This window comes from Thamnophis sirtalis, unplaced genomic scaffold (genome assembly GCF_051295495.1).
Source record: "Thamnophis sirtalis isolate CommonGarterSnake01/CBP01778 unplaced genomic scaffold, rThaSir2_p1.2 scaffold_7, whole genome shotgun sequence".
NCBI classification, from domain to species: domain Eukaryota; kingdom Metazoa; phylum Chordata; class Lepidosauria; order Squamata; family Natricidae; genus Thamnophis; species Thamnophis sirtalis.
In genome coordinates, this window is record NW_028261387.1 from 61,003,918 (window position 1) to 61,025,885 (window position 21,968).

At 36.4% G+C, this 21,968-nt stretch overlaps 1 protein-coding gene across 1 annotated transcript in view; it reads left to right on the plus strand.

The window, feature by feature from the left end:
* PKP1 (plakophilin 1) overlaps positions 1 to 21,968 on the plus strand; it is a 48,341-nt gene that overhangs the window by 12,200 nt on the left and 14,173 nt on the right. Inside the window, exons 2-8 of the mRNA XM_014053928.2 lie at positions 591 to 691; positions 9,445 to 9,869; positions 13,674 to 13,818; positions 16,754 to 16,961; positions 17,475 to 17,652; positions 20,271 to 20,385; positions 21,796 to 21,948. Coding sequence (XP_013909403.2) covers positions 591 to 691; positions 9,445 to 9,869; positions 13,674 to 13,818; positions 16,754 to 16,961; positions 17,475 to 17,652; positions 20,271 to 20,385; positions 21,796 to 21,948 — 1,325 coding nt within the window. The remainder of the gene's footprint in view (positions 1 to 590; positions 692 to 9,444; positions 9,870 to 13,673; positions 13,819 to 16,753; positions 16,962 to 17,474; positions 17,653 to 20,270; positions 20,386 to 21,795; positions 21,949 to 21,968) is intronic.

The window sequence follows — 21,968 nt, forward strand, 5'->3', positions numbered from 1 at the left end:
CCGTTTCTGTGGGTAAAGCCAGGTTTTCAAGATACCCTCAAAGACTGCAGAATTAGGCCCTACTGACCTTCAAGGCATGGCTATTCCCAATGTATTACTTTCTTTTGAGGGGCTGGTTAACCCATGGTTATCATATTGGTCACACTGGCAGAATGCTACTTAAATAAATAATGGAAAATCCCACTTGACAGTATATTCAGAATTCAGTAACATAAGCATAATCAGTTTAATATAAGTAAGTGGGCTATGTTGAGTGGTAAACTGAATCATTTGTCTAAAACAGATAGGATCATTTCATTACATTATCTGCTAAAATGTGGTAAAATTTCAGAATTCAGTTCATCTCCTTGAAATATGTATATCTTTAAATTTATGCTTCATATAACATGTGTCCCATGAACTTTGCCAATAGCTTCTTATGTAGTTTTTTTTTTATATCATAGCCACATGTACAACATGGTAACATTTCATTTACGTCATTTGTTCACTGATTTTTTTAGCACAAAGTGGGCAACTGGGTCAAATACTAAATCAAAATCAGAGATAAAAATTTTTTTTTCCCATTCATAATATTCTTGCTGTGTTTGCAGGTTCGATGTATGATGGTTTGTCTGATGGCTATAACTATGGAACAGCTCGTGGTACCTACTATGCCAAAGCCCACACAGGAACAAATAACTGGGGCAATACGGTAAAGTTTTATGTTTGTTTGTTTGTTTATTTTGGTCATTTGGTCAGGAATAGGAAACTCAAATCCTTTTTAGGCTTATTTAAAGCCATGTTGAGAAGGACTGGAAGATGGAATGGTTAGTTTGTTTAAAGACATAATCAACAGTTTTCTGATGATTGAAAATTTGATTTTGTATACTATTCCAGTAACCAGAGTCTTATTTTTCTCTGTAGAGAATCTTTACAATTCTCTGTGTATTATATGCTGCATTTTCTAGTTGTAAGGCCCTAATGTAGATTAAATTAAGGCATTACTTTATAGAAAATAGAAGGTTTTCAGATAAGTTTCTCTTAAAAGCATTGCAATTCTATACTTTTCTTTAAATGCATATAAGTACAGTCAGCATGTATAAGCAAGGTGTTAACTATGGAAATCTATAATTATCTTGCTGGCTGAAAATCTTAGTGATTATAGTTCTAATGCATCTGTAGAGTGGTAAATTGGGGAAATTTGAAAACCAATTCGAAGACCAACAATAATCCCTTTGTGTTTCTTAATAATTCATTTCTAACTGGATCTTGGAATAAGGTGGAACTGGGGATGTTTAAACATAATAGACATTGAATTCTTTGTTTCTCTAAGCAAGCCAAATGACTAGATTTAAAGATATTTTAGGGAAAAGAGATAGAAATTGATATCAATGCAGGTGTATTGTTTCAGAGAAATTACAATGCATAAGATTTTATTTCCTGATTAATTATAGTTAGTCAGTTAAAATATTAAATGACTAAAGGCTACATCAAAATTGACCAGACTTCTAGCATAAGCTGTAGCTTATGTTAAACATATAACATAAAATATATAAACATATAGATGACATTTGTAATTTAAAAAACCATTGAATTGAGCATAGTAGCTGTCTTAGATAGGCAGCTTAGATAGCAGATGCTCGTATGAGGCCAGTGCAAACCTGTTGCTACTGTTCTTCCTTTGGTGCAATGGAAAATTGTATCAGTAGGTTTGAAGTCAACAGCTTTATTCAATTAGACCAGCCTATTTCTTCTTCTTCTTCTTCTTCTTCTTCTTCTTCTTCTTCTTCTTCTTCTTCTTCTTCTTCTTCTTCTTCTTCTTCTTCTTCCTCCTCCTCTTCCTCTTCCTCTTCCTCCTCCTCCTCCTCTTCCTCCTCCTCCTCCTCCTCCTCCTCCTCCTCCTCTTCTTCTTCTTCTTCTTCTTCTTCTTCTTCTTCTTCTTCTTCTCCTCTTCCTCCTCCTCCTCCTCCTCCTCCTCCTCCTCCTCCTCCTCTTTCTTTTTCTCCTTCTCTTTAGACTGGCTCTGGGAAATACTCTACATCAGGGGTGTCAAACTGGCAGCCCACAGGCCAGATGCATCCCACAAATGGGAAAAACATCATGAAACATCACATGACAGCAACCTGGCGCAGCGAGTTTGACACCTGTGCTCTGCATTGTAATCTAGGATTTTTCCCCAATGGATATTCTAATCAGGAATACAGGATGGCTGCTTTGAAAAGTCAACAAGCCATCTGAAGCTTTTAAGACTTTGATGTATTAGCTTGAACTTTATACTAAAATAAAAAGAGGATGAAAACCTCATGCATAGTTGATTAAAATATAAGGCCGATCAACTCAAGATTCATTTAGATTCAGAAAGAGTTTTCATGCTTATACATATGGACACTACCCATCACCCCCAAGGGGCTGGAAAACTTTGAGTCAAAGGCAACTGAACAGCTTCCAGGTATGAAAAAGGAAACAATTCTGTCTGTCTAGAATTAAGCTGTCAGAGAAAATTAAGCTGTCAGGATATGAGCCTGTGAAAACTATTTGGTAGACTAAATACAATAGGAGATGCCTTTACTGTAATATGAAACATCATGTGTTAGTCTCCTAGTGAAATGTATGTGGAACTTAATGTCCAGGATATGCTCTGATTGCAAATAGTTGAACAAAAATAGCTTTTTGGGTTTGGTAGGAAGTTGCAAAACTAGGATGTATGGCAATCAAAGTTAGAAATAGAATGTGCTAAAATAATTGGAATATTAGGGTAAGCGTGGTGTAAGTCTGTGTGTGTGTGAAAGAGAGAGAAAGAGAGAGAAGAGGAAACAATATTAACTTAATGTCCCTTCAAGCCACCATCTTTTTAATCAATTCAGGAAGAAAAAACAAATAAATGAGTATATGCTAAATTGTCCCCATGTCTTCCAGAACTGAAGTAGAAAAGTTATCAGTTCAGTGAACAATGTAAAAGATAGGTATGTATCTAGCAGAACCATGGTATTTAGTCTTATTTTTGTTGTTTTTTCAAGTTTATGTTGTTTTTTCAAGTCTATAGCACATTGGTGTGCTATAGACTGGGATGAATTCTTTTGGCAAGCAAAGTCAAGGGTGTGTGTTGTACTCTGGTGGTAAGCCATCTTATTTTATTACCTTGGTTTTTCCCTCAGGCCTGCTAGACACTCCTTCTCAACGTGTTCGTGCAAATGTTTTAACCTTCATACCATCTGCTGCTGGAGAAACAAACCAGGAAGCTTTTTTAATCAAATATTTCTGAGAAAAGGCTGCTGGCCTACCTAAGGGAATTAGAAACACTCAGCACAGTTTTCAGTTGACATCTTATTTGATGATCCGCTGAGTTACCCGAGTGGTGTGGCACTTCACTTTCTCAGTTATACAGAGTAGAGAATGAGAGCAAACTGCTTCCAAAAATACATAGTGACCATATTAAAACAACATTAAAATGCTGCATACAGCATATGATTATGTTTCGTAACTGCTTTGGGAATCATATTAGCCTTGTGAAAAATCACTGTAGTCATTATCTACTGAGGTGTTAAGTGAAGCTTAATTCATGAGGTAAAAAAATGCTGGACTCTATTTGGTTGGGAAAGTGACCTGGATTATTTAGATGTAGTAGATAAAGCAATTTCAGCCTTACGCAATATATCATTATTGTTAATATCAGTGGTGCGTTTCAAATTTTTTTAGAACCTCTTCTGTAGATGTGGCCTGTTTTGTGGGAGTGGCTTGCCAACCATGTGACTGGGTGGGAGTGGCTTGCTGGCCATGTGACCAGGTGGGAGTGGGTTGCCAGCCATGTGACTGAGTGGGAGTGGCTTGGCAGTCATGTGACTGGGTGGGTGTGGCCAACTTGTAAAATGTCGTGAAACTCACTTAACAATGCTCTTGCTTAGCAACCAAAATGTTGGCTCAGAAACTCTGGCATTTGAAACACGCAAGTCTTAAAGCTGTTAGGTTACAAGACCCTTGCATCCCTAACCCTTTAGAAAAAATAACCCCCAGGGGTGTTCAAACTTGACAGCTTTAAGACTTGTGGACTTCAACTCCCAGAATTCCTCCTCTCGCTCTTCATCTTGGTGATGTGCAGATGGGCGGGGGGGAGGGGCTGGAACCAGTTCTAAACTGTAGATTTGTGGAACCTCTTCTATAGAAGAGGTTAGAACTGGCAGGAACCCACCCCTGGTTAATATATTACTGAACTCAATGTTCCAATGAAATCAGAGGATTTCAAAGAATGCACACTAATGTTATGCTGATTAATTCTCTTTGCCGTTTGGAATATCCCACTTCAAGAAATGAGGTGGGGCCTCACTTGACTGGACTTTTGGAAGACCCAACTTACTTGGTGCTCATATAGAAGTAGGCAACCATGGAGTCAGTGCCATTTCTTTTTAACTTTAATTATTTTATTTCTGTTTTAATTGTCTCCTTTATACAATATTTATAGGAGCAGGTTGTTTACATTTTAATTATACACTTCCCAGAGTCACTCTGGGAATGAAAAGGGCAGTTTCCAAATAGACTCATATTTGGCTATATAAATATATTTATAGTTATATAAATAAAACAAATAAATAACTAAACTAATAATATCTCAACACTGCTGGATTTCTCTGCTTATGATAAATGTGCCTTGTGATAAAAAAAGTTGCATTTTTGTATCAGATTTTATATTTTAGGTTTTAATTTAAAAATGGGCAGTAAAGAGTATCTTTCTCTGATTTTTTAAATAACAATGAAATCAATAGCATCCATTCAACAATGCTGAAAGATGCCTATTTTTCAGAATTATGTTTCCAGCACACCTTTCAACTGACAAGCACAATCCAGTTGGCCTAGAAGTTATTACATTTTATAATAAGAAGATACTTGCATTCTAGTTTTAAAAAGTAGGTAGATATATCATAGCATCCATATCAACTGATCATTTTACAAATTGACAATTGAATTCAACTTCAGAAAAGGAAGCAGATTCTGATTCTCCTCTGCACCCTTTCCCTACCTCCTCAAAATGCCCTTGAAGACAAAGTATCTTGGATTCACCCACTCCAGATTGCTTCTTGATGTAGTTTCTTCAATATCAGATATGTTGAATATCAGATACGAGTAACAGATGTGTCCCTTCCTTTAATTTCATTGTTGAGCCTTTTCTTCATAAACTGGGCTGCAATTGGAGAACTTTTGGTAGCAGCCCTCTTTCTTTCTTTCTTCTTTCTTTCTTTCTTTCTTTCTTTCTATCTATCTATCATCTATCATAATCTATAATCTATAATCTATAATCTATAATCTATAATCTATAATCTATAATCTATAATCTATAATCTATCATCTATCATCTATCATCTATCATCTATCATCTATCATCTATCATCTATCATCTATCATCTATCATCTATCATCTATCAACTATCATCTATCATCTATCAATCATCTATCATCTATCATCTATCATCTATCATCTATCATCTATCATCTATCATCTATCATCTATCATCTATCATCTATCATCTATCATCTATCATCTATCATCTATCATCTATCATCTATCATCTATCATCTATCATCTATCATCTATCATCTATCATCTATCATCTATCATCTATCTATCTTCCATCTAATTTTAAAACTGCCGATCTCCCATACAGAGGGGCTCATTGTCTGGAGAAATGGAGCACTGCAGTCTACTTCTTAAACTTCCTATTACCTTGAAAAATGTGCCTATACTTTTCCAATTGTTCCTGACCACATTTAATCAAGTTTTTATTAAGTCTTCATGGGCCAGCAACCAACCATTTTGTTGTTCCAGTTTATAATCCATAATTTTTCTATCGCCACCCCCTTCCACTGTAAGTCTTGTCATGGACATGAACTGCAGCATTTCCTTCATGCTGATGTTTGGTATTGATGAGGACTGGGTCTTGCCAAAGTCCTATAAACCAGTTCCGATTGCTGCAGGTGCACACTCTCCCTTCTGGTCATTGTGCACTGCCCTCCATGGTCATTTTGGCTTTAACTGGAGAGAGATTCTGTGTGCCAAGGTTTTTGCTTATACAGTGCTTCTCTGGTGCTGGTCAGACATGATGCAGGTGTAGAGCTCTTCTAAATAATATTCAGCATGTTTTCTTTTAAAGATAGATTTACATATGATTAAAAAAGAGGACTAATGCTGTGCTATACAGTTTAGTTGAGACTACAAGAGAATCAGATTGTAACACTTGTATTGTGGATGTTCTAGATACTTTCATTACAGATTTTCCTTTTACCAGCAAAGTTTTATGTGTCGCTATACTCATTTCTAGCATTATTTGGTGGATAATAATATTTGTGCCATTTTATCTTCTGCTGACATTTTCATACTCACTAGTGACTTTTGAGTGATGTTGGCCACAATCACTAATTTCCACTAATTGTCATTCTGTTCCCCTTTGTTCAGCTGTAAATTTGGATGCATAAAAAAAAGAGAAGGAATGAGAGAGGGACTCTGACAATGTACCTAGAGAACTCTCTTTTATTTACTTCCCCATGCATACGATTGATTGGCTGGTCTTTAAAAAAAACACCATGGTTTTATATTCCTCCGGTGCTGATGTCAGAAACATCCAGGATGATAGATTGCTGCCATGGAATATTGTAGCTGAGCTGTTATTCAGGGGACTTGAGTGGTGGCTATAGCCTCTCTCAAGGGAACCTGCCACAATCAGCCCATTTCTCTCTAGAACGTGTTAAGGTGACCAATTAGTGTTGGGTTTCCTATCAGCAGGCGATGCTTAGTGGGAAGAGAAATAAATCCAGGGAATCACCAATGACTTTCTTCAATTTATCCTGTATGAAACCTGTAAAGGCAGCATCATTGTTACAGAGCCAAATTAGAATTGGGTTGTCAGCACAGTCCAATTAACCTTGGAATCCTTTTCTGCTGACTCAAGAAGAAGAACACAGATGGATAAAGCCATGAAGAAAAGCCCTATATATTGGTTGAAAGAGATTAAAAAGCAGTGGCAGCTAGGTTTATTTTATAAGTTAACATGTGTTTTTATTCCAGTAACGAGGGATGTCAGAAACAGCAATTTGGCAGAGATGTCTAGTCCCTGGGGCATTAACTGCAAACAAAAGCTAGCTATTATGTTCACATTAAAGGCTAAACATATTATTTGTGTGCAACTTCTGTTTTCTTTTGCAAGTATCCACATCATGCATCTGGAAAGAGAACAAACAAAAAAAGGTGTGCACAGATATGTATGCATCTACATAGCTTATTTTGTGTTTGTGGGAAGAGATTGCATTTTGGAATGAGAAACTAGTTTTCATTACAAATGAGATATTAATATATTCTTTTTCCCAGTAAGTCTTGGGAATTGTGGATGCCATGTTTTGAGTTTTGGAAAGTCATTTTTTTTGTTCAACAAAAAAGAGGCAAGTCAGTGCTAGTACAGACTGGGTGGGGTGCAACACTGAAAACATAGTTTGTAGAGAGATGGAAAAACAGCTTGGTTTGTGTGAAAAGAAGCTCATTATCAAAACCCTTTTAGAGTTCTGTGTCTCATTCTTTTTCAAGAATCAAAGTGGCTTTTTGGTATTGTGTATTGTAATATGTCATTATTGGTTGTTGTTTTTTTTCAATATTTGATCTTTAAAATGGGTTACTTAAGATTTTTGAGTGTATTAAGGCAGACCACTTTTCTTTCTAAGATTTTCCAAAGTACAGGGGACAGTAACATTTTTGTGTGCTTCCAATTCAGTGTTAAGTTTCCTTTTATGTAGAAACATGAAGTGTATCCTGAAACCACTACTCTGAAAGTTAAGCATAAACTCTGAAGTTCACATAGCTCTTCTTTCAATGGATATGTTAGGTTAGATTACAACTGAACTTCTCATTGACTGGGGGTGGGATGGGGAGTATGGATGGATATATTTTCCAGTAACTGGCAGGTATCAAAATTTCAACAAGGCTACATTTTTGCCTACAAAATGTAGGCAAATTTGAATGAGCAAATTAGGCATTCATTAACAAAAACATTCTTCAAGGGGTAGATTTAAATCAGATCTTCCTTACCAGATACCTTCCAGATGTGTTAGAAAACATCTGTCAGAACTGCTAGCCAAGCAGCATGAAATGTGTAATCAGATACAGCTAAGATATAAAGAATCCTATGAAACCCCCTCAGACACTATTAAATACTTGTAGAATTCTTGTGCCCGTATGGCAACAGTTATTATACTAGCATTCACTTATCATTGTCAGCAGGGGTGGGTTGCTGCCAGTTTTACTACCAGCTTACAACCCACACGCAACATGCATGCGCTGTTCAATGTAAATTGTTCTGCACATGCACAGTCACTAAAAACCAAAATGGTGGTGGCCCAGCAGTGTGAAAATGGGCATCACATTATAGTAAAATAAATGAACAAAGTTAAGACTAAAATGGATCCATAAAAGATGATTTACAATTTCCTGCCCTCAAAACAAAATTATTGATTATTATCATATGCAGAGGATCTTGAATACTTGTGGATATTGCTGAAGTATATCCCATAACAATTGCTCACAAGTTAGGGCTGACGAGTCTTTAATGGCAATAGAACATATGAAAAGACACATTTCATGTTTCTTTGAGGTTCTCTAAAACCTGTGATAAATTTCTATAAAAGTAAATGTAGAATTTTATTTGAAGTTTTTGGGAAGTTTGCATTAGATTTCAGTGATAGGAAAATAAGGTGAAAACTGCTTTGAGCAAGTAAATGCATCCCCATTCCTATTACACTGACATAAAAATAGAGGAGTGAGATGGATCTAAGGATAATACAATGCAATATCAACAATATTGGCAATCCTTAGAGGTGGTAAGAAATAATATATATTCTTATGCAGGATTGTCTCTGCCAACATGGAAAGCCATATTTTGCGGGGGGGGGGGGTGAAGACAGCAAGAAGACTAGATTATGACAAGAACTAGTGTTTGAAAGATGCAACAAAACTTTGCCAATTTATGCTTCTATTGCAACAACCCCCAACCTTTGGGCACCAGGGATCAAATCCATGGAGAGGGGATTTTTTTCCGTGGACTGGAGGGGATGGGGTTTGCGTGCTGCCTGCATCCCACAGATGGGGCTTTGCTTGTTTGCGCAGCCCATTTTCTGGCATGCCATGGACCGGTGCCGGTCACTAGACTGGGGGTTGGGGACCCCTGCTCTATTGAGTGCAGTGACTATCCATCATGGAATTGTATTTTGAAAATATTGACTCTCAGATACCATTTCTAGGAGCAGCCTGTTTTTGACTGGTACTCCTTATTCAGCATGATTCATTATTGTTCCTATGAAATAAATGTTAATTTCGTTGAGTCCAGCATCCAATTTTTCCCAGTTTTTTTCCTTTGTCAATCAAGTGAAGAATAACATTAATCAAAGACATTTGCTGGTTTTCCTTCCCTTCTGCCTTCTTTCTATGTCCATCAGATGTACAATGGAACACTCAAAAGAAATGCAGCTGAGAACAAACGCTACAGTTCCTACAGCCAAATGGACGGTTGGGGTAGCAAGCATTATAACAAGATCTGTAGTCCTACACATGCTGGCAGCGACTACTGCTTTGTGCAGAACATGAAGAGTAGTCGGAGCGAGCCAGACCTCTACAATGACCCTCCACGAGGCACATTAAGGAGAAATCAGAGTGGAAGCCGGATGAATCACAAGGCCAGTCTACATCGTAACAGCCTCTACAGCAATACATGCAACACCCAGGAAGGAATTACAACCCTAACAAGGTCAAATAAGAGAATTCCAATCCGCACCCCCTCTTGCGCATCTAACAAGCAAGATGCAGTCTATGCCCAGCCTGTAGCCAGCAAGCCTGATGCAATCTACGGACCAGGTCGTTCCAAGTAAGTCTCTGTGCATGTTTTGTCTGTGCGCCCCATGATGTAGGAAATTATGTGCAAGTAAAGACAGATAAACAGCATAAGGAAAATTTCAGTTGGAGCATTTTGGTTTCCATCACCTTGAAAATAATAATAATTAATAATAATAATCACTTCAGAACCTTCATATGACTTTAATAGAATTTGTCTGAGATAGGAAGACATTTGGACTACAATCCTAAGCACACTAATTAGGAAGTAGTTCTATCAGAATTACATGGTGTTGGTGTCAGTTATGTATAAAGAATACTTGAGTAAGAAAACAAGTGGTATTCATATTTAAGAGTAGATCAATACTGTTGTTGTTTATTAATATATTACCCTGCTACACCACTGATAGCTGAATGTTTCGCACCATGATTCAATGTCTAATCAAGGATTGAGTTCTTCCAAAGAAAAACTACTTATAAAGATCTAAAAATTCCAACAGGATTTTTATTTTTATTTTTACTTAACAGATATTTAAAAGACCTCAACCATTAGAATAAAAAGAAACTCAATAATAATTTGTATACTCTTAGAATGTTTAACCAATTCTGAACACTAACTACTCATGAACATTGGATAGTGAACTATATGGTTCAGCTTCTCTTGTGGAATGCCCACCTAAACAGAACATAGAGTTTACTATAGTTTTATGTACAAATGGAATCATTAAAGCAGCTATGTCTTTCTCCAGGTTCACATGACAGTGTCTAGGGGACTGTATGATTATGTTTGAACATATTTCTAGAGACAGCTGGAAACAGCTTCTGAAGAAACAGTGCATACTTGAAAATGGTTGCTTTAACTATTTGGAAAGAGATGACTTTAATACACTCATATATGTTCTGCAGCAGTTCTGTGAAGTAATTGCATGCTAGATTTAGTTTCATCTAACTATTTTAAATTAGAAGATGTAGAGACATGCATATATGAGCCAGCATTGGAAACCTTCCTGAAAACGAGGTGGATGATAGTAGGCAAACTGTTCTGTTGTAATAAAGTGTATTAGGACTATTCTATGTGCAGTAGTGCAAGTGGCATGCTAGGATTTAAAATCGAGCAGCCTTCCAAAACCTCTCCTTAAGAAATGATGATTACAGATCCAGGTTCCTATAAGAACAGAGTTGCTTTCGTCTCTTAAACTACTGTGTGGGAAACACTTTCCTCTGCCAAACATCTTTCAGGAGTGGCCCCTTTGGAGCACCCTTTCCAATTGGGTGTGGTTCATCTTGTGAAACTGGTCCAGATTGGGGAGTTGTTTGCCTTGAAGCACAGGCCTGGCTGGTGACTCTTCCATCCAGTAGAACCGGTTCCTCTTTGGGAGCTGTTTCACTTCTAGAACTGAGACTGCTTGGTCCTGTACCATAGTGGGAATGGGATGGAATTAATGTGATTTTTTTTTAAAGGGCATTGTGAGTGAGTCACTTTTGAAATCAGCCAGAATGGAAAGTTCATTTCATATATTACTTTCTGTTGAAATAAATAAATAAATACTTAGAGATGTGCACCCACCCCAGGGATTGACAGTTTAATTCTTGACAGCCAAGAGAAGCAGGAGGATTTTTTAAATATGTATTATTTTCCAGGTCAGTTGAAATTTGGAGGTTCTATTACAGAGATTTGCTTAATAGATGGAGCAGGGCACAACAAGATTAAGGCTGGAGTAACGAGAAACTGATCAAAATTGAAATTTACTCAACTCAAAGCCTTGCCCAACTCTGAGTACAGAATCCAGATAATGAGTCTAGCAGTTTCTGCATGAAACATATGATTCTACTACTGAACTGTGATTACCCTGCCTCTTGTACTTTAGCCTTGCCTTTTTCCTCTGTGGAATCATCCTATTCATCAGTCATGCCTTTGAATGTGCTAACGCATTCTGATTACTGTTATGAGTTGTGTCAAATAGTGCTCAATAATTCTAACAACAACAACAACAACAGTAAAAAAGAGTTCAGAGCCACTTTCATACTCTCAGGCATTGTTTCAGTCATTCCCTATTGGCAATTATTAATATGAAGAAGCATTATATATCACATCAGACTATCCCAAATATCGGAAATCCTATGAAACTCTACAATTGTTATTTCCTCCAAAATCTCTTTTCACAGACATGGAGAATCATAGAAACCAATACCAAATTCTGGGATTTACAGATTCCTCAATTATATGCTTTTTAATTGAATATGATTGAATGCCACATTTATAGCAGCATAATTTATTTCTGTCCGTAAAAAATATAAGAACCTGTCTTTATGGGAACACTGATCAAATATTCATTCTGACTGGATAGTCAAAATAATACCAGTGTTTAAGTGATAAATATGAGGAATTCAAATAATTCAATTCTTTAACTTTTAAGTTCTATGCTTTACAAATGCAAAAGTTGGCATAGTAGTCTTGACTTGTTGTTGCTATAAAAAGATAATTAAAATGTTGCAAAAGGTGCAATCTATGTAATTTTTTTAACCACTTTATAATGTCTTCATAAGACCATACTTGAAATATAGCATCCAGTTTTGGTCATCACGATATAAAAAAGATGTTGAGATTCTAGAAAAAGTGCTTTTGCAAAGGAGATGATGAGTGGGGGCGGGGGGGGTGAAGGCTAAAACATATGAAGTAAAGTTGCATGAATTGGATATGTCTACTTTAATGAAAAGAAGGACTAGGGGTGATATGATAGCAATGTTCGAATATCCAAGGGGCTACCTGAGAGAAGAGCAAGTCAACCTATTCTTCAAAGCATTTAAAGGCAGAACAAGAAGCAATGGATAGAAACTAATCAAGGAGAGAAGCAATTTAGAACAAAGGAGAAATGCCCCGACTGTTAGAACATTTAATCAGTGGAATGATTTGCCTTCAGAAGTTGTGGATTCACCAGGTTTTTAAGACAAGATTGGACAACCATTTTGTCCAATGATACAAAGCTTCATGCTTGAGCAGGGGATTGTACTAGAAGACTTCCAAGGTTCTTTCCAACTGTTATTCTGTTATATATTTTATCCTTAGGATGATTTTATGTAATCATGATACAATTATAATTTAATAGTATGAAGTTAGAACATATATCAATAAAGAGCAGAAATCAAAAGAGTATCATGATCAGCATATAAAAAGGCTGACATATGACACAAGAAATCTGGGAAGCAAAGCTTTAATTTAAGAATAATTCTGTAGTAAAAGAATAACTTTTAACATAATGATGATCTGGATACTTAATACATCAGTATCAAGTAGGGATGAAACAGTGGTGGGTTCTGGATCCCGTTGCAACCGGTACAGTGCAACGGGGCCCAGCATCCCCCACATGAATGCATGCAGCACACACACACATGCGCATGCGTCCTTATCTACATGATGCCTCTGCGACGTTCAAGCTGCTCGGTGGAGTGTCGTGCAGCACTGTATTCTCCATGCACATGTGCGGAAGCGCCGAAGAGCTAAAATACAGGCAAGAAATGGGTGAGTGAGCCCTCTGGAGCACTGTACTGGAACGTTACCCGGTGCTCCCAGCAGGCACCGGTACACACATACCGGGGCATACCGCCTCCAACCCACCACTGGGATGAAACTTTAACATACCAATGCCCCCAACTTAACAAACCTCTCCAAAGGTTTCTTTCATTTATTTAATTAAATCGTGACCATTTTCAAATCATGAAAACTTAGCTGATGCCTGCTAAAAAGTCAAAAGAATCACACAACTCATATTTCTTTTAAAATAAACCACCCTGCATAATGACAAAGGCAGTTTTGAATGTTTCTTCTTTTTATATTCAGAATATGTAATGATGAAGTGGATTATGGAGCAATGACCATCCAGAAAGCCATTCAATTCCTGTGTTCCTCAGATGAGAAAAATCAGGCCATGGGTGCCTACTTCCTCCAGCATACCTGTTTTCAAGATGAATCTGCCAAGCAAGAGGTAAATATGTTATTTCAGCTTTATGGTGGAAGCTTAAAAATGCAGAACTATGTCAGGACATTTTTTTTCTATAGCTCCAACACGAAGCTCAAATTAGGACCCAAAAACTTATCATTCAATACCAAATAAGTTACTAAAGCATATTGCATGGATAAATAAATGTGGTTTTACATTCATATTTACTTAATATTCATAACATAATATTTGTCCACAAATAATTTTTATTTGAGAACCTAAATGTACAGCTATTAGAAGTATCCCTGACTGTAATATACTTAAGTACTCTTATTGGAATAAAGACAAAATATTTATATAAGATTTAGTATATTCAGTTAACGATTCTAAAGATATGGTTATTTTTATTATATTCATTATGAATTCAAGAACTGTATCCATGAAAACAATCGAGTTTGGAATACTTAGCCATTACCTCCTAAGTAGCCAACAAGTTACCTGTGAAATTCCAACTGTATTCAATTTTATCATTAAAATGTTCCCTTAGAACAGTGGTTCTCAACCTTCCCAGTGCCGCGACCCTTTAATACAGTTCCTAATGTTGTGGCAACCCCCAATCATAAAATTATTTTCATTGCTACTTCATAACTGTAATTTTGCAATTTTCTGATGGTTTCCGATGATCCCTGTGAAAGGGCCGTTCGACCCCCAAAGGGGTCGCGACCCACAGACTGAGAACCGCTACTTTAGAATATTTAGGTTAATATCCTCCTATACTAAAAATGTCATTACTGATCAATGAGAATATAATTAAGCTCTCAGAAACAAAAATAAATACTGCCGTTTGAAATATGAGTCAGAAAGTTCATCAAACAGTTTAGTAATGATCTATAGTATGTTATAAATGTACACAGTATTTAAGAATTAGTCTAAACCTTCTGATTGTATGAATATTTATCTTTTCTAGAACCTACTAGAATAGCGATAGGGCGATTAATTGTGGTACTATTTAGCAGATTTTGGAAGTGGCGGCAATATAAATATTTAGTACAATCTATCTGTTATGACACCTATGTGCTGGACAATAAAATTGAGTTGTTTACGGAAAAGCACTATGAGTGTTTGGAACTCTGTAGCCAGTTTGCAAAATAAATCTTCTTCTTACACTATTGTAACCTCACTTCACTCACACAATAAATAGTTGAGTGAAATATGATAGTACTTTAGCATTCTGGCTTATTCCATGACACTGATTGTGTTTGACAATGGACACAATACATTTCTGGACAGCTATGATATATTTGAAATTCCAGTAAAACCAAAGATGCTGCTCACTGTGAGGTCCATTTTCCTGTTTACAAAAACTCCTTTCTCACCCTGATTCCTGAGCTTTAGGCCTTTGAAGGGTTTTTTTCCCCTACTTCTTTTCAGATATATAAATAAATTTATTCTGTATATGTCCAGACAAATACAATGGGAAGTAAAAACAATATTGAGTTAAAATAATTTATGGTATTTAATTTCCCTTTTGCATGGCGTGAGAATTGGGGAATGTTGTCACTGTAGAACTAGCAATTGGACAGAGAGAAAAAAGTTACATTGACTGTTTTAAGTATTAATTAAACTAGACTTTCTTTTAGGTAAATATAGTAGTTTAAGCTCTTGATAACTTTAGTTGGCAGAAAAGAAGTGGGCATTATAGTTAGGTATGCAAGTCCAGCACCATCACTTCAAATTTGTTTCCTGGATAGGATCCTTTAAGGCAGGGGTCTCCAGCCTTGGCAACTTTAAAACTTGTATATTTCAACAGCAAGCAAAGCTGGTTGAGGAACTCTGGGAGTTGAAGTTCACAAGTCTTAAAGTTGCCAAGGTTGGGGACACCCCCGCTTTAAGGGACCTAGCCACTTTGAGCTAAAAAGATAAGAAGCATGAAAAGATATAGATTAAAGCTAAACTATAAGTAATCAGAGCCCTTAGCAATAAAATATTCTTAGAGGGAAGTCGGATTAACGTTGGAGATGGATTCAAAAGAGTTATACCTGCTTTCTAAATGTCTCCCCTATCCCACTGAAGAAAGAGGTAAAATGTATTTTCTATACTCTCCATGTATTACTCAAGGTAACTGATAGCACATTGATGATTGCTTGGTGCTTGGGGGCTGCAGTTCAGGCCAGGAGATGGAAATTTTCTATATTCCCTCCCTAGCTCAATACCATTTTATTGAACATTAAAAACATAGACACTCAAAATATTTCACTTAAATGCAAGCAGTGGCTATTATTCATACAATGTAATAAATTTGTTTCCTGAATACGATGAGTCCATCCTTGAGTCACTTCAGTATAAGTGCAGTTCAGCATCAGTCCTTAGTAATAGCAGAACTAAGGAACAATTTTTATCGTCAACATCACAGTTCTGGTTCATATAATTCAAAACACCATTCTCAAAACACAAATAGATTGATTTTACAGCCATTGCTTAAATTGTGTAAATCCTGTATTTATTAAACTACTGAAATAATTTATATTCAACGGTACATTTATCTTTGATTTGAGAACTGAATAATGGGAAGACCAAGACATGACTCAATTTTTTAAGATCCTTTTTAACCCCTGGTATTAGGCACTTGTTTATCAATCAGAAATAATTCTACTCTGTTCTGTTCTGTTCTGTTCCGTTCCATTCCGTTCTGTTCTGTTTCACTCCACTCCATCCCATTCCAAAGAAAACCATTGGGGTCTCAAGAAACTCTCATATAGTTCTGAAGGCCTGAAATGGAGACAGCGGTCATTACCTCCACCTCCCTGGTATATGTGCCAAGGAGGATTATATATGCATACTTTCTGCAGTAGAGCCTCCTTAAAGCATATATTTCAACTTACCATCAACTTTTAACATAAAAGTTTTGTAGTGACTGATAGATCAGCAGAGCTTTATGAGCAGTTTTGTTCCATGAATATTTCAATTATCTCTTTTTTAGGTTTACCGACTTGGAGGCATTGCCAAGCTGATTGAACTTCTGCGCAGTTCAGATGAGAACGTGCAGCAGGCTTCAGCTGGGGCCCTTCGAAACTTAGTCTTCAGAAATCCAGCTAACAAATTAGAAACCCGCAGGCAGAATGGAATTCGAGAGTGTGTGAATCTCCTGAGGAGGACTGGGAACACCGAAATACAGAAGCAGTTGACAGGTATTCTTTTGTTTTGCAGCAAGGTGAAACATCAGTGGCAATGAGTTACAGAATGCAACTAAAAGGATACTTTGGACACCAAAAGATACACCTCTTCAAGAAATGGAAGCTAGTTATTAGGATGGCTGACAGATTAAGTAAATGCCTGAATGTAGCCCTTTAATTCAGTCAAGAAATTCACTATGCTTCCACTGATTTGTATTAGGAAAATTTAACACAGCCTCTCTCTTTTTGTGAATTGGAGAATTTTGCAAATATATCTTACCACTTAACAGGAAAAGAACGGTCACATATTTTCTTTTTGGTTCCATATTTCAGTAACATTAAGATAAGGCTAAATGTGATCAGAAAATAGGCTTCTAATATCATCCTTCAGTGATAATTTACTTGGAAGACCTGCTTGACTTCAGTGAATATTTAGAGATAGATTTTCACATCACCTGTCTTGCCTGTTTATATGGAAAGAGTCACACTGCAAACTCCAGCAACGAACCTCTTTAACTTAATTTCTAGGATTGCTCTGGAACCTTTCCTCCACTGATGAACTGAAAGAAGATCTGATACACGATGCTCTTCCAGTACTCACCGATCGTGTTATTGTACCTTTTTCTGGATGGTGTGATGGTATTGGCAATAGAACAAGAGAAATTATTGACCCAGAAGTTTTCTTCAATGCCACTGGCTGTTTAAGGTACATCATTGGACATAAAATTAATATTTTAATCACATTGTTAAAAATAACAGAATGAGATTAAAGTTATCTGGAACTATCCTCCAAAAGAGCTATATGTCATTTTGTTTTATTTTTCAAATATTTACAAAGACAGTGAGGTCAATAATATAAAAATAAACAATCAAACACTAAAAAGATGGAAGAAATCTGCATCCTTTTGCATATAACTGGAATTCTGTTGTTTTAAAAGGTTGCTATTTAAGCCTTACCTTCAGTGGAGTTGGTGATATGAAGAATGGTTTCTGGGACCTTAGAGAATTGGATCTTGCATGCTAGCAGACTGGTGTAAGGAGGCATTTCTTCAGTGTTGGTTTCCAAGCCATTTACGTCTTTGAAGAAAAGCAGCAATACCTTGGAATGGCTTGGAAGGAAATAGGTAGTTACTAAGCTTCTTTAACAAACCTGGTCAAGGAAAGAATGTCCATCTAAACTCTTCAATTGCTGTAATCAAACCTCTGAATTAGATAATGCAATCATCCATGTAAATAAATATATTTGGATGTTGCTGTTGCTTAATTAAATGACAAGTAGGTGCAAGATCTATGTTATGTCACAGACAAATGTCCAACTATATTGTTAAAATGCAATCCTTCCTGCTTACTTTTTTGAGAATTTAAACAATAGCCCCTGGCTACTGATTTCCCATAAAAAGTCCTATTGTATTGACTTTCCTATCTAAAATACCTTGAGCTCTTGTCAGTCACTCCAATTTACATTATACGAGGCAGTTTGTGGGCAGAGAAAGTTTTGCTCATGCTTGCGAAAATCAAACCAACCTTGGCATGCAGATATGAGTTCTGACTTGTAGCTTTCAACTACCAGTCTCCTAGCTGCCAGCAACTAGGAACTATTGGATGGGCAGATGAAACATATTTGCAATTAGAAAATTTAATCAACTGAAGCAATGCCTTAGGACAGGGATAGGCAGTCGATAGATCAGAAGCTACTGGTACAATTTTGGGAAATCTGCAGAAGATTAAGAAGAATGTTTGACTCTTAATTGAATAACAATAGCAAGTATTGAATATATTTCTTCCTTAAACTAAACTGCTGAAAAACAGTGTTTGGGGAAAACCAGGGATCTTGCAAAAGTGAGATTTCTTCCATATTTTGTGGTTTGGTTTCAACGTAACATTCATACCATGTGTTCATATTAAGTAATTTGTTATAAATAACTCAAACATATCACATCCGTACTCATTGAAGATATGGTATGACATACTCTGTCTTCAGTTACTTGTATCGTCCCTTTTTGCTCCTTTCTGGAGCAAATTTACCTCTACAATAGTTAAGACCATACTGTATGAGCAACTGATTTCTACACATATGTGTTGCTGCTACTCCTTTTTTAAATGCTTTCTAAAACCCAACCATGGGCAGCTTTATTAAGATGTAGTGTAATCCTGTCTAAACAGTTGTCTATTTTATCCAAATGTCTAATCAAATAATTTATTACCATTTGCCCGCAGAGATTTTCATTGAAGTTATTTATTCTGTTATGAAACATAGATTTAACTATAAAGTAGCTGAGTAGAAAGGAATGCATTTGAGTGTTGTTCTGTGCCCTCAATTGCCCAATATTGGAGGTTTGGTTTCCAACTATCATGATTTGGAAAACAGAAAATATAAACTTGCTTAACTCCATTTAAACCAAATGCAAACCTGTAGTCTGTACTTACAAAAATCAAGGTAGAGGAGAAGATAGGGAAATCTTAGCAAAACCTGCTCCTGCTGACATGTTTGATGAACTATAACCCATTTTTCATAATTCTTCCATGATTTCTAGTTGTTCCTTCCCTGGCCATGATAAACTTGCTCACTCATTATCTATACCATTCCTTTCCCTGATGCTTCCCAGATGTGTTGGACTTCCATGTCCATGATTTCCATGATACATACAAGCTATACCATTCCTTTTCCTGATGCTTCCCAGATGTGTTGGACTTCCATGTCCATGATTTCCATGATACATACAAGCTTTCAATACTGGCTGGGTATAATAGACAACACACCTGGAAAGTTACAGGTGAAGAAAGAAACAGTTCTCTGATACTTTTTAGTAGAGATTTTCCTAGCTCTACCTACAACACATCTGTACAACAGATGCAGTCCTTTTGCACATAAAGTCATGTGCTAGGCGAGTGCTCTATGGAATTTTTTCCCCTTCACTAAGCCGGGTGTGGTGCAGCCAGCACATGATGCAACCGGCCTGCGAGTGGTGAGTTTAACACCACTGGGTTAGCTGATATGTGATTGTTTTGTGATTATTCTTTCAAATCTGTAGAATACAACTGAGGTTTAATCAGCTTACATTTTCAAAGCACCTCTAAAAATTCATTATCTAAATTAGTGTTTCTCAACCTTGGTGACTTTAAGTCCCGTGGACTTTAACTCCCAGAATTCAGCAGAGCTGGCTGGGGGATTCTGGGAGTTGAAGTCCACAGGACTTAAAGTCACCAAGGCTGAGAAACACTGATCTAAATCTTCTCCCCCTTAAAAAAAAGATTTTCTTAGATGTTTAATGATTTTCTCTATGTCATATGTCAACTGAAGTCTTTATAAAATCAATTTTGTAGGAACTTGAGTTCTGCAGATGCTGGACGTCAAACCATGAGAAACTACCCAGGATTGATTGACTCTGTGATGACATATACCCAGAATTGTGTGGCAGCTAACCAGCCAGATGATAAGGCAATAAGACCTTTTTGTATGCTTTATGAATTGATAGAGTTCTTGGTTCCATGAAAAATTAGCCTTGGACTGAATTCCAGTAAATATATAAATATTATAGAATAGCTTTTTTAACTCTTCCTCACTTAGTGCCCCTTTCTGTAAAAACTACATCAAAATATTGTGAGTTATAATGCTCATGATCACATTGTAAAGGGAAAATTAGTTTGGATCCAGTCAAGGTGTCTTTCACCTTTGGAGTTGCACTTTAGCAAGATCCTTGTTCAATTTCAGAGGGGTTTCTTCATTTTCCAAATTTCTTGTAAGATGGTAGCTTAATCATTGAAAGCACAAAACCCTGTTGTGTAACAATGTAAATAGGAAAAAAAAGAAATGTTCATTTTTACCAAATTCTATATATTATACATTTGGAATACAGGTAGTTGTCAACCTATGATTAATCATCTATTGACTGTTTGAAGTTGTGATGGATCCCCGATATGGTATTTTTGGAACATTCCGTAGTTCTGATGGCTGTCCCCGGGGTCACATGACTGTCTTTTGAGTACTCAGCAACTATTTGCAGAGTTCTGCGGTCATGTGATTGCAATTTACAATGTTTTTGCCAGATGTTAGCATTTACTTCAGTTTCTCACAAAAACTGCCCATGGCAAGCAATGAATTGGCTTAATTAATACAGTGTTGCTTAATGATTGTAGTGCTTGCTTTGGTGTTCTCTTAAACATGGTTGCAAAAAAGGTCATAAAATCAGGTTGGTCATGAGATTATCTATTTTACTGTAATTGCCAGGCTCAATTACAGTCACAAGTCAAGGACTATCTGTACCATTAGGTTTTGCTCTAAAAACACACTCAGTACTAGTCTCATTACTTTTTAAGCCTTTGTTGATTTATTATTTCCAAAACTTAATTTCTTCATAATCTTAGAATCATTTTGCTTTCATTACCTTCCCATTTCTGTCCTTATGTAAACAATTCAGACAACTGTTACAAATTCCTTTTGTGTTAAGCATTTCCAGAAACACATGGTTTCTGTAATATTTTTCTCATCTTCTTTCTGGAAGAATCTTTATGGCAATTCACTGGGAGACCTTTTGTAGGGATAATAGAATTTAAAACTGAGGAAAAAGTTTAATTTCTAAAGCAAGATAGCACAATAATATGTAACCCTGTCTATATTCAAAACAATGATGGCAAATGTAATGCAATTACATTGTATTGTAATGCAATTATATTGTATTGTAATGTAATTACAAATTAGTGCTATCTTACTAAAGCAAGATAGCGCAATAATATGTAACCCTGTCTATATTCAAAACAATGATGGCAAATGTAATGCAATTATATTGTATTGTAATGTAATTACAAATGTGTTGCCCTAATAAATAATTAATTATTTTTATTCTTATAGTCTGTGGAGAACTGTATCTGTATTCTTCATAATTTGTCCTACCGCCTGGATGCTGAAGTGCCAAATAAATACACTCATCTTAACCACTTGGCCAGGAACACTCACACGGACAAAAGTTTGACAGGCTGCTTCAACAACAGAGGAAAGCTAGAGGTAAGATGTGAGGCATTCAT